This window comes from Megalobrama amblycephala, linkage group LG14 (genome assembly GCF_018812025.1).
Source record: "Megalobrama amblycephala isolate DHTTF-2021 linkage group LG14, ASM1881202v1, whole genome shotgun sequence".
Taxonomy (NCBI): domain Eukaryota; kingdom Metazoa; phylum Chordata; class Actinopteri; order Cypriniformes; family Xenocyprididae; genus Megalobrama; species Megalobrama amblycephala.
Window position 1 is genome coordinate 17291715 of NC_063057.1, and position 12058 is coordinate 17303772.

Consider the following 12058-nt stretch of genomic DNA (forward strand, 5'->3'; position numbering starts at 1 on the left):
AAATAATAACCTTTAATTAACACTGACTTTATTTTTAACTGCAAGGAATACACAGAACACATTTACACTGATATAATATAATACAATATAATTTTTTAAAAGTTTTAAAAACAAATGAATTAAATGCAAGACTTACAGGAATCTCCTTTTTGGTACGACTGGTTCAGATCTATGGAAAAGTCAAGGCATTTGGGTTAGATAAGAGAATTGTTTTACCATTTTGTAGAACTCTATGGGACTCTAAATTTTCTATACCTGTTTGTTGGATTGGTCTTAACATACTCTGTGGAGTTCCGCTCTGTAATATTGGCCATCTCCGTATGAGATCTACTGTTGAAAAGAATAAATCATAATTAGTAGAATGTGGGAACAAAATTACATTTTTGTGGATAAAATACAACACTAACTCTTTAGTAGTGCTTGAAAATATCTTACCTCGGGTTATTGAAGATGGGAAATGCAAGAGTGTAGCTGAGGATCAGAGAGCTGAGAGTCCAGACAGGAAACATGCTGTTCATCACACAAGCACTGACTTACCGAACAGAGTCAATGAAGACAGACAAGAGTTGATTCAAGCTTTTATATATTTCCCTGATTATTTGAATGCTCATTGACCTTTTAGGGATCTGTATGTGTGTGTAATTCCCACAGGCCGGAGCGGGTTTTGTCCTTGAATAAAACAGGGACAGATATTTTTAAAAGACAGAGAATAAGAGTGATGGGACCCTATTAACGTTCAGAAAATATTTGGAAGCTGTCAGCGATGGTCTAAAGGCAGGAACATGTCGAAACACGGCCGAAAATAGCTGAAGAGGACCAACTTCAGCAGACGTTGAAACCACAGAACGATGAATAGTCCTACAGTTTTTAAGTTCCATAGTATGACAATACAGTGATAGTATGATTTCCAGGAACTGGCACCAAACAAGCATATATTTATTTGAGATGCACCAATATATCGGCCAACAATCGCTATTGGCCGATAAAAGCAAATCAAAAGAGGGCAGGAAAATGCACTGAATTTGTGCTTTGTGTAAACATATTGCTAAGAAATCAGGTTGATGTTCAATATTAATAGTAATTAGGCTATATGAATTAATAACATTCAGAAAGTTAAAAAAATATTAATTTAATCTTCAAAATTTAGTTAATGTGTGTTAATATTAATTTGAGTAATGTGTTTGTTTATAACTAATACCAGATACTCTGAAACAAGTTTCTTTCAAAATATAATGATTAATTATTACTTATAATGAAATTATCATTAATTTAAAAAAGGTATAAAAGGCAGAACCGGTATTATCGGAATCAGCAGATATCAGTCTGATATCAGTGGAGAAATTTAATATTGGTGCACCTCTAATATTTATATATTATGCCAGAGAGGCTTCTTATAATTAATGTGGTATAATTTAATTTAAAATTTATTACAGTATCTTTCAATATTTATTAATACTATTATTACTATGGTCTTCTTTTACTGTTGTATTACATATTTTTTTTAACATCACACACATTCATCACACAAAACCAATGGAGTGTCAGACTCTGTTACTTTTAATAAACTGCAATTCACAGTTCTCAAGATATAAGTTAACACTTTAATTACATCACACTGTGTAAAGCTCAAAGTGTCAACCAACACAACGTGCATTTATAGCACACCATATTACAGTTACAGATATAGGTGATCTAAAGTTAAGTCCAGTTAACATTTAAAGTTATTTGAGACAGATTTGTAAGCAGTCAATTCGTGAACGGTGGTTCTGCAGTCCAGTATTATCAGCTTTGAAATGAAAGACATTCCAGAACTTAAATATTGAAGCGACAGTATTTATAATAAATTTCTTTAACTTAATTTCTTGCAATATATAATGTCTGTTACACAATGAGTAAAATAATGCATGTCTTTTTTCCCAATATTATAATATATATAATAATAATATTATTTATAATAATATATTATATTTATATATATATATATACAAATTTTAACAATTATTATTAGGAGCACTGACAAACAAACTTAGGAATGGCAAAATACACATCACAGGACATTACATGAACAACACATCATTATATAATCCCTATAAGAAGGTTTCCAGCTTCAGCAAGATGGATGTGAACAAGAAGTAAACCTCGATTACTCTCGCATCTGCCCAGGCCAGACTGTGACCCCATGGGGGTGTCAACTTATCGGAAGTCCTCTGCTGAGAACATGCCCTTGGCCCGTCGCAGGATGGAATCCTTGGAGGCGTCGTACGGATGCTCTTTTGAGGGAATCTCCAGCACGGCTGGGATGGACTGCATGTGGGCATCTATAGCATGACGAATCATCTCTGCGATGAACTGGTTGATCAGGATGATGCCAATGTCGCTGCGAGCCAGGAAACTCCTGTAAATGAGGAACAGATATAATTGATGTTGATAATATTCAAGTAAAAATTACATTATGGACTATAAATTGTGCAATCTACAATTATCAGTCAAAATTTGATTATTCAAAAACCTCATAAAAGCAATTGGCACATAGTCTAATATATGTATATTTGAGTGTGTGTGTGTGTGTATACACTACCATTCAAAAGTTTGGGATCAGTAAGATTTTTAATGTTTTTTTAAATAAGTTTTGTCTGCTCACCAAGGCTGCATTTATTTAATTAAAAATACAGTTAAAACGGTAATACTATGAAATATTATTACAATTTAAAATAACTGTTTTCTATTTGAAAAATATTTTAAAATATAATTTATTCCTGTGATCAAAGCTGAATTTTCAGCATCATTACTCCAGTCTTCAGTGTCACATGATCCTTCAGAAATCATTTCATTCTAATAGGCTGATTTACTGCTCAAGAAACATTTATTATGTACAATTGTACAAAATATTTGCGTACAATATATATATATATATATATTATATATATATATATATAATTATTTTTTTGATGAATAGAAAGTTCAAAAGAACAGTGTTTATTTGAAATATATATATAATCTTTTTCAACATTATAAATGCATTTACTATCACTTTTGTAAGTATTATGTAAGTATTTCTTTCAAAAAAATAAAAATAAAAATTCTTACTGACCCCAAACTTTTGAACGGTAGTGTATAATGTTACAAAAGCTTTATATTTCAGATAAATGCTGAAATGCTGTTCTTTTGAACTTTCTATTCATCAAGGAATCCTGAAAAAAAAGTACACAACTGTTTTCAACATTGATAATAATAATACCTTTTTATTGAGCAGCAAATCAGCATATTAGAATGATTTCTGAAGGATCATGTGACACTGAAGACTGGAGTAATGATGCTGAAAATTCAGCTTTGCCAACACAAGAATAAATTATATTTTAAAATATATTCAAATAGAAAACAGTTATTTTAAATTGTAATAATATTTCACAATATTACTGTTTTTACTGTATTTTTAATTAAATAAATGTAGCCTTGGTGAGCAGACAAAACCTATTTAAAAAACATTAAAAATCTTACAGATCCCAAACTTTTGAATGGTAGTATTATATATATATATATATATATATATATATATATATATATATATATATATATATATAAATAATAATATCATTTTTAGAGTATATGTAGACAGATAGATAATAATATTATAATATATATATATATATATATATATATATATATATATCTCATTTTAGAGTGTAGATAGATAGATAGATAGATAGATAGATAGATAGATAGATAGATAGATAGATAGGCTAGTCATAGGCGTATTCGCGAATAATAAAGTCCTTAATCAATATGATACATACACTATTTACGAAGGCATATTTTTCTCTTTTGAATGGTAATATGTTTTTAAATCATTCAGACATTTCAAATATTGTCTCTTACTTGAAGGTCTCCTCTATCTCTGTGATGCTAGTGTCCTTTTCCACCACTAAGAAATTGGGTTTTCGGTTTTTATTGAGCTCTCCAATCCCTCCGAGGAGGAATCCGGTACATGTGTCTTCATCCCCTATAACGGCGATTAATTTCCCCCGTCCAGGCATCGCGACTTTACCTTATATTCGCTCAAATAAAAGACAGAATGGATGAAATGTTTTCCCGTCCTGCAGGATCATATGCTTTAATCAGCTGACTACTGCACTTCCGCTTTAACTAGACCGTAAGCTCTTTATTTAGACAGCTGACCTGGGATCTGTGCTGCTATGGTTAATGCCTGCCCTCAGTGTGGTGATTATGACAAATCTGATCCTGAATCAGAATAAGTGCGCACACAGCCTAAAACAGGCAGAATTGTGTCATAATACGCCACATTTTAATATTTTTTCAGATATTATCACATGTTGTACATTTCCGAAGCATAAAAACATAAAAGTGATGTAACATTGACAGGAAAAGCCATCTTTTTCTGCGATGACGTTATAACCACGCGACTCTTGCTTGTCAGTCACGTGAGGCGGGGTGTGAAGGAAGACAACAGTGTAAATTTATCATCACTGCTTAAAAATGGTAAATATAATTATTACTTTTGGGGCGTTTGTATAACTAAACGTTTCTTTTAATGAAAGGTTTTGTTGTGGTGTGCGTTCGCATGCTTGTGGAAAACATAAAAGTGATACATAATGTGATGGAGAAAGCATTAAGCTGTAAGGAATTATTAAACAGTCGATCTCTGCAACTGTTTAATTCCTGTATTACCTTGTGTTGAAATGCAGACCACCGCTCTGACCCAAGGTTTGGAGAGAATACCCGATCAGATTGGGTATTTGGTTATTAGTGAGGACGGTGTACTTGCGGTAAGTTATTAAAGTAAAAAAATAATCACTTTTCTTATTACAACTACTTTACATAAAGAGATAACACTTCGGTAAAGTTGGTTTTATATTCGCACATTCGGACTTCTGATAAATTCAGACTTTCCAATAAATGTGCAATAAATTAATGTTTGCGAATTTTAAGCAGCAACATGATATTACTTGGGTAAAGTTGGTTTTATATTCGCACATTCGGACATCCGTATTCAATAGCCTTGTTAATCACACTACATTGGACATTCAGTGGACATTCACAAGTAAATATGCCATTAAAACAATACTTGCCTATTTTGATCGACTGTGAAAAATGTTGTAAGTTGACAATCGTTGGTTGTCAATATCATGTCGCTGCTTAAAATTCGCAAACATTAATTTATTGCACATTTATTGGAAAGTCTGAATTTATCAGAAGTCCGAATGTGCGAATATAAAACCAACTTTACCGAAGTAGAGAAAACATGTGTTAAATAGAGAATCTTATGTTACAAAGAAAAAAAATCCAAAGAGCGAATAAGAGAATTGTCTAAACATGTAATGCATGTATTATCTGGACCTATGCATTTTATAGATTTATAGAATTTAGATATTGTTTGTGTTTATTTGTGTGTGTGTGTTTGTGACATATCAGGACACAAATTTGTATAATGATATGGTATGTCCAAGGCTGGGTAGGTTACTTTTAAAATGTATTTCACTTCAGATTACAAAATACATGCTTTAAAAAGACATTAATAACGTATTTTGTTAGATTACCCAAGTTTTGTAACTTAATCTTAATACTTTAGAATACTAATAAGTATGTAACACACAAAAAAAGGTAATTACAAGTTTTTCTCACAATTCTGACTTTTTTCTCAGAATTGCAAGTTGCAATTGCGAGTTATAAAGTCAGAATTCTGAGATATAAACTCGCAATTTCCCAGTAAACAAAGTAAGAATTTGCAAGAAAAGAAGTCCGAATTGTGAGGAAAAAGTCCAAATTGCAAGTTTTTAATCACGCAATTCTGACTTTATAACTTGCATTTACGAGTTTATATCTCGCAATTCTGAGAAAAAAAGTTCAGAACTGTAAGATGCAAACTCGCAATTGCAAGGAAAAAAGTCAGAAATGTGAGAGAAAAAGTTGTAATTACCATTTTTTACAGTTTCAAGGGACTCCCAAACAACTATTGCAAAACATGAAAACAGTCGTGGATCATCACATAATGACAGGACACTTAAGATTCAAGGGTATATATACATTTTTGAATGGGGCAATTTTTATAAACTCAGTCATTTTGTCTTGTCGAATATATGTTAGCATATTTTATGTGAAATAGCCTATTCAGGACAGTACTAAATAAAATAATAATTATTAAAATGTTGCATATTCTGCAAGGGGAATGAAACTTATGAGCAGAAATGTAGCTGATTCTTTTTCAGACTGTCAGAGTCAGAGAATCACCAATTGCTTTTTACATTAATTACTCATCACAGTTTACATTAATGTTTAAATGAAATTCAAAGTAATGACTTTGGTAATCTAAAATACTTTTCAAATGTAACTGTAATTTGTTTACCATCCATTTAAAATGTAACTGTAATGAAATACAGTTACTCCAATTTTGAATTTAAAATATGTAACTAAGTTAAATGTATTTCATTTACTCCCCAACCCTTGGTATGACATAGGTATTACAAGGAGAGGGTGACTTATGAGTACATTACCCCATGTCCCCATTTTTCAAAAGGCTTTTAAATCATACTTAATTTTCTTTTCTTTTTTTTTTCTTTTTTTTTTTTGAGAAAGTAAAAATGTGCACAGTTTCCTGTGATGGGTAGGTTTAGGTGTAGGGCGATAGAAAATACGGTTTGTACAGTATAAAAACCATTACACCTATGGAATGTCCCCACAATTCACAAAAACAAATGTGTGTGTGTATATAGATTGATAGATTATTTATCTGTAAATCTTGTACTATTACAGTCCGCAGGAGAGCTGGAGAATGACGAGCACACGGCAGGAGTGATCATGCAGATGGTCAGAACCGCCTGTCGTTTCAGGTTGCACGGGACAGCTGAGCCCCCTTTTAAACGCATGTCAGGTAAGAAACATAAGTGCTTTTACTTAGGCCTCAGTGTGCCACCTAGGTGAATCTCTTAAAGCCTGTCAGAAATGTGTTTGGCTCATTTTTCACCCTAAAATTTGCAATATCATGATTTTCATCACTATACTACAGTAAATTGTTCACAAATTCTGTGTAAAGCTACCACTTAATAAATATCCGGATGTTATTCATCTTGCTGTTTTTTTCCCCCACAGTGATGTTTGAAGACTACATTTATGCTGTGACCATCTCAGGACAGAAAGTTTTTGTAGTCAAACGGCAGAACAACCAGAGGGAACCTGTTATTGTGTAGTAAAGAGGATAATATGGACTGATCTTACCAACTTCTACAAGCTCAAATTGGCGCCCTCACATTGAAACCGCCATTGCAACCATCTGATGTTTGGCACAATCACACTGAATTTCTTTTGTAAGAAGACTTTATTACACTGATTTGGGGGCCTTTGCTGGTGTCAGGTGTATTTGACCTGAACCTGAATAAGTTAATGTGTTTTCTTGTATAACTGCAATGTTACAGACTATGGTCACTGGATTCATCTGATGCAAGATTAAATGCTGTCAATATTTTAGCCCCCATTTATGCTTGAGTGGTTCCAGTTATGGTATTAATAGAAATAACTATAGATTTGTATTTACATTTAACCCATACATCTATTAACATACAGCTTCCTCATACAAATACAGGCATGTTTTGACTTAAGGACCTGCTCATCACATCTTATCTTTATGCAGAAATCTCATTAGACTGGAATTATGTATACAAATGTGTATTAGCCACGGAAGCGGTTTATTTTTGACAATATTACACTGGGTGTTATAATTGCATTATGAGTTTCATATTCCAATCTTGATGTAAAGTGTGAGAGCTTGTAGTGAGGTGTTATAATAATCTGTGGAAGCAGAAACTTAAGTGCACTGAATTGACTTTTTACAGTCTGTTTCCAAATATATCTAATTAACAGGCTAGAAATCAAATCTTTGAATAACTGCATTAACAATAATATATTAAATAAAGTACTATGCATTTTAGTTTGTGTTCTTTTTCAAGAATCATCAAATTATTTGTGGTTCAATCTATGTTGAATAATTAAATTCTGTACTATATCCTTTATTTTAGAGTATACAGTATTTTATTTGTATACAGTCTTTTGCATAATATATGTATGTATGTATGTTTATGTGTATATATATATATATATATATGAGGAACAAATACTTTTGGTTTCATTTTTACTGAGAGGAATTCTGGAAATGCTTTGAACCCCAACAATCCCTGTCTTCCCACAAAATACTACAGTACTTAAAGGATTAGTTCACTCAGAAATGAAAATAATGTAATTTATTACTCACCCTCATGCTGTTCCACTCCCGTAAGACCTTCGTTCATCTTCGGAACACAAATTAAGATATTTTTGTTGAAATCCGATGGCTCAGTGAGGCCTGCATAGGGAGCAATGACGTTTCCTCTCTCAAGATCCATTAATGTACTAAAAACATATTTAAATCAGTTCATGTGAGTACAGTGGCTCGATATTAATATTATAAAGCCACAAGAATATTTTTGGTGATGGCCGATTTCAAAACACTGCTTCGGAGCGTTATGAATCAGCGTGTCGAATCAGCGTTTTGGAGCGCCAAAGTCACGTGATTTCAGCAGTTTGACACGCGATCCGAATTATGATTCGATACACTGATTCATTATGCTCCGATGCTTCCTGAAGCAGTGTTTTGAAATCGGCCATCACTAAATAAGTTATTTTGTTTTTTTTGGCGCACCAAAAATATTCTCGTCGCTTTATAATATTAATATTGAGCCACTGTACTCACATGAACTGATTTAAATATGTTTTTAGTACATTAATGGATCTTGAGAGAGGAAATGTCATTGCTCCCTATGCAGGCCTCACAGAGCCATCGGATTTCAACAAAAATATCTTAATTTGTGTTCTGAAGATGAATGAAGGTCTTACGGGTGTGGAACGATATGAGCGTGAGTAATAAATAACACTATTTTCATTTGTGGGTGAACTAATCCTTTAACTTAATCTTTCATCTTTGTTTCATAGTAATACAAGGCCAAATGACTAATAAGATGAGGTTTTAAAAAAATATCTGGAAAGGGTGACAAAGGAATGAGAAATGGGGAAGGAAAATGCAGAAAAGTGCGTTAGAACAGGAACTGATTGCAAAGTCCTTGATGTGAAATTCAAACCAGCAAAGAACATTTCGACATTTCCTGTACTGCGACACTCATCTGCCATTTCATACGGATCTTTTCAATGAATCGGTTCACAAAAACAACCTGAACGATTCTTCCAAGCATCTGTCCGAACGGTTAACTCACGCGAGCTTAATGAGGGGATTTAATGTAAAAGAAAAGTTACTTTCAGATCAGAAATAGCATAAAATAAACATACTGGAATTATTTCAACGCTACAGTAACACTAGGTGGCGGTAGTGCACTTTTTATTTTTGAGACTCGCCGTCAAATAAACACAAAGAAGAAGAAGCGAAAGGTTAATCGAGGGAAAACAGATACTGCAGGGTAACAAAATTAATAATACTCTTGCATTTTGCGTGGTTTTCAAATTGATTTTGACAATTTAATATGTTCTTTTTAGGCCTGATGGACGTGAAAGAGGAAAGTGAAGAACTGGGTGCGGATGAGAAACATCAGTATTATTTCTTAACTAAAGAAAAACCTATTCTTTAAACTGTATTTTGTTAAACAAGAACCAAAACTGCGGTTCTTGCGGTAGTTTGGCTTTATCTAGTACTAGTAGCATGTTAGCAGCTTACATTAAAATTCTATGTAGAGCGATAAATACTCTTGAAATAAGCTAATGTGTCTGCTGGTATGTTTGGCCATCCAACATGGTATTACTCATTTCTCTTGAATTGATTTGTGATTATGTAATATATTAATTTTAGGGTCAATGGAAGTCAAAGAGGAAAGAGAAGAACTGTATATGGATGAGAAGGAGCCTGAGTATCAAGAACCTTTTAGTTGCCCCGAGACTGAAAACAATTTATCAGTAAAAAGAAGTAAAAAACCAAGAGCCAAGATATGTGTAACCTGCCCTCATTGTGGAAGGAGCTTTTCACAAAAAGGACACCTGAACACTCACATGAGAGTCCACACCGGAGAGAGACCTTTTACCTGCATGTACTGTGGAAAGAGTTTCAAACAAAAGGACTACCTTAAAGATCACTTACTAATTCACACAGTAGGAAAGGCAGCCACATGCCTTCAGTGTGGGAAAAAAATTAGTAATAAGAAAAATTTGAAAAAGCATAATCTCTTACACTCTGGAGTAAGACCATACAGCTGCGATCAGTGTGATAAAACATTTATTTTGGCTTTTCAACTGAAAAGACATCAGGCAGTTCATCTAAAGGAGAAGCCGTTCTCGTGTACTTTATGTGGAAAGAGTTTTTCACGGTTGGATTGTTTGAAAGTGCACCAGACATTACATACTGGTGCGAAAGATCATGTTTGCTCTGAGTGTGGGGATTGCTTTCCTAAAGCCTATTATTTGCGACAGCACCAAAAAGTCCATACTGGAGAAAAACCTTACAAGTGTTCATACTGTGGAAAGGGTTTCACTCACAGTGGATCGGTGACGGCACATGAGAGAGTTCACACTGGAGAGAAGCCGTACCACTGCTCATTGTGTGGAAAGAGCTTCAGCCAGTTAGGTGGTCAACAGACCCATATGAAAAAACATTGCCCAGCGCTGAAAACATGTATTGAATTGGTTACTGAAAAATAAATCTTTTTTTTAAAAAATGAAGCAATGTTACTTGGTTACATTCAGGGTGAAAACACTTTGCCTGACATTTTTTCCCCATTTGAACTATATAAAGTAATTTACCATAGGCTTATATAGAAATGAAATTGAAATACATTTTTCAAATGCTGTTGTGGTTTAATGGAATGTTTTAGAGCATATAAAGACTACTGTATCATATTTGATACACAAATTTCTATTCTAAGACCTTTAAATTATTAACATGATCAAAACTTTGTTTAATAACCTGTTAAACACAATCTATACATGCTCTCTGTTGTCTGATTTATAGTTGTTAATGCTCTTTTAGAAAATAAAAATGTCCACTTTCAGGTCATGGTACACGTGTCTTTTTGCTGTGAAATCTTTAATGATTTTCATGAAGTAAAACATGGTTTAAAATCATTAAAATGCGAAACACATCAGGCTTTTGAGTGTTGAATGTTTATTTGTAGATCTCTCAAATCTGAATAAAATGTAGGTGTTTTTTGCTCCTTAAAGGGTTAGTTCACTCAAAAATGAAAATAATGTAATTAATTACTCACCCTCATGCCGTTCCACACCCGTAAGACCTTCATTAATCTTCAGAACGCAAATTGAGATATTTTTGTTGAAATCCGATGGCTCAGTGAGGCCTGCATAGCCAGCAATGACATTTCCTCTCTCAAGATCCATTAATGTACTAGAAACATATTTAAATCAGTTCATGTGAGTACAGTGGTTCAATATTAATATTATAAAGCGACAAGAATATTTTTGGTGCGCCAAAAAAACAAAATAACGACTTATATAGTGATGGCCGATTTTAAAACACTGCCTCAGGAAGCTTCGGGACTGCTTCTTTTGTGTCGAATCAGCAGTTCGGAGCGCCAAAGTCACGTGATTTCAGCAGTTTGGCGGTTTGACACACGATCTGAATCATGATTCGACACACTGATTCATTGTGCTCCGATGCTTCCTGAAGCAGTGTTTTGAAATCAGCCATCACTGTATAAGTCGTTATTTTGTTTTTTTGGTGCACCAAAAATATTCTCGTCACTTTATAATATTAATATTGAACCACTGTACTCACATGAACAGATTAAAATATGTTTTTAGTACATTAATGGATCTTGAGAGAGGAAATGTCATTGCTGGCTATGCAGGCCTCACTGAGCCATCGGATTTCAACAAAAATATCTTAATTTGTGTTCCGAAGATGAACGAAGGTCTTACAGGTGTGGAACAGCATGAGGGTGAGTAATAAATGACATTATTTTCATTTTTGGGTGAACTAACCCTTTAAGCTCCATATTCTCACTATATGTATATGGGGCATAATAAGCTTGATGTATCAAATATAATTTAAAAACATTAA

General features: G+C 33.3%; 3 protein-coding genes across 4 annotated transcripts; 2 read left to right on the forward strand and 1 right to left on the reverse strand.

Moving 5' to 3' along the window:
• Positions 1 to 1539: 1539 nt before the first annotated feature.
• On the reverse strand, positions 1540 to 4135 carry atp6v1f (ATPase H+ transporting V1 subunit F). The gene is made up of 2 exons (XM_048156499.1): positions 3877 to 4135; positions 1540 to 2395 (listed from the first exon to the last, which is right to left on the reverse strand). The coding sequence occupies exons 1-2, from the start codon at positions 4032 to 4034 to the stop codon at positions 2194 to 2196; spliced, it is 360 nt and encodes a 119-aa protein (XP_048012456.1). The 5' UTR covers positions 4035 to 4135; the 3' UTR covers positions 1540 to 2193.
• A 203-nt stretch (positions 4136 to 4338) lies between these two features.
• Positions 4339 to 7939, forward strand: lamtor4 (late endosomal/lysosomal adaptor, MAPK and MTOR activator 4). Of its 2 annotated transcripts, XM_048156501.1 has the most exons (4): positions 4339 to 4497; positions 4704 to 4784; positions 6769 to 6886; positions 7105 to 7939. In XM_048156501.1, exons 1-4 carry the CDS (start codon positions 4495 to 4497, stop codon positions 7200 to 7202), a joined length of 300 nt encoding a protein of 99 aa, XP_048012458.1. In that variant the 5' UTR covers positions 4339 to 4494; the 3' UTR covers positions 7203 to 7939. The 2 variants fall into 2 exon arrangements, with proteins under 2 accessions (XP_048012458.1, XP_048012457.1); XM_048156500.1 differs by lacking the exon at positions 4339 to 4497 and having other exon boundaries at positions 4698 to 4784.
• A 1199-nt stretch (positions 7940 to 9138) lies between these two features.
• LOC125245766 (gastrula zinc finger protein XlCGF52.1) lies at positions 9139 to 11126 on the forward strand. Its single transcript, XM_048156498.1, has 3 exons — positions 9139 to 9455; positions 9532 to 9567; positions 9842 to 11126. The coding sequence occupies exons 2-3, from the start codon at positions 9537 to 9539 to the stop codon at positions 10681 to 10683; spliced, it is 873 nt and encodes a 290-aa protein (XP_048012455.1). The 5' UTR covers positions 9139 to 9455; positions 9532 to 9536; the 3' UTR covers positions 10684 to 11126.
• Positions 11127 to 12058: the final 932 nt, after the last annotated feature.

Bases quoted from the DNA above. Each gene is read 5' to 3' on its own strand.
- atp6v1f (XM_048156499.1), bottom strand. From the start codon at position 4,034: ATGCCTGGACGGGGGAAATTAATCGCCGTTATAGGGGATGAAGACACA. The intron at 2,396-3,876 runs GTAAGAGACAAT...CCTCATTTACAG, and splicing joins GAGATAGAGGAGACCTTCAA to GAGTTTCCTGGCTCGCAGCG.
- lamtor4 (XM_048156500.1), top strand. From the start codon at position 4,698: ATGCAGACCACCGCTCTGACCCAAGGTTTGGAGAGAATACCCGATCAG. The intron at 4,785-6,768 runs GTAAGTTATTAA...GTACTATTACAG, and splicing joins GTGAGGACGGTGTACTTGCG to TCCGCAGGAGAGCTGGAGAA. The intron at 6,887-7,104 runs GTAAGAAACATA...TTTCCCCCACAG, and splicing joins CCCTTTTAAACGCATGTCAG to TGATGTTTGAAGACTACATT.
- LOC125245766 (XM_048156498.1), top strand. From the start codon at position 9,537: ATGGACGTGAAAGAGGAAAGTGAAGAACTGG. The intron at 9,568-9,841 runs GTGCGGATGAGA...TATTAATTTTAG, and splicing joins AGAGGAAAGTGAAGAACTGG to GGTCAATGGAAGTCAAAGAG.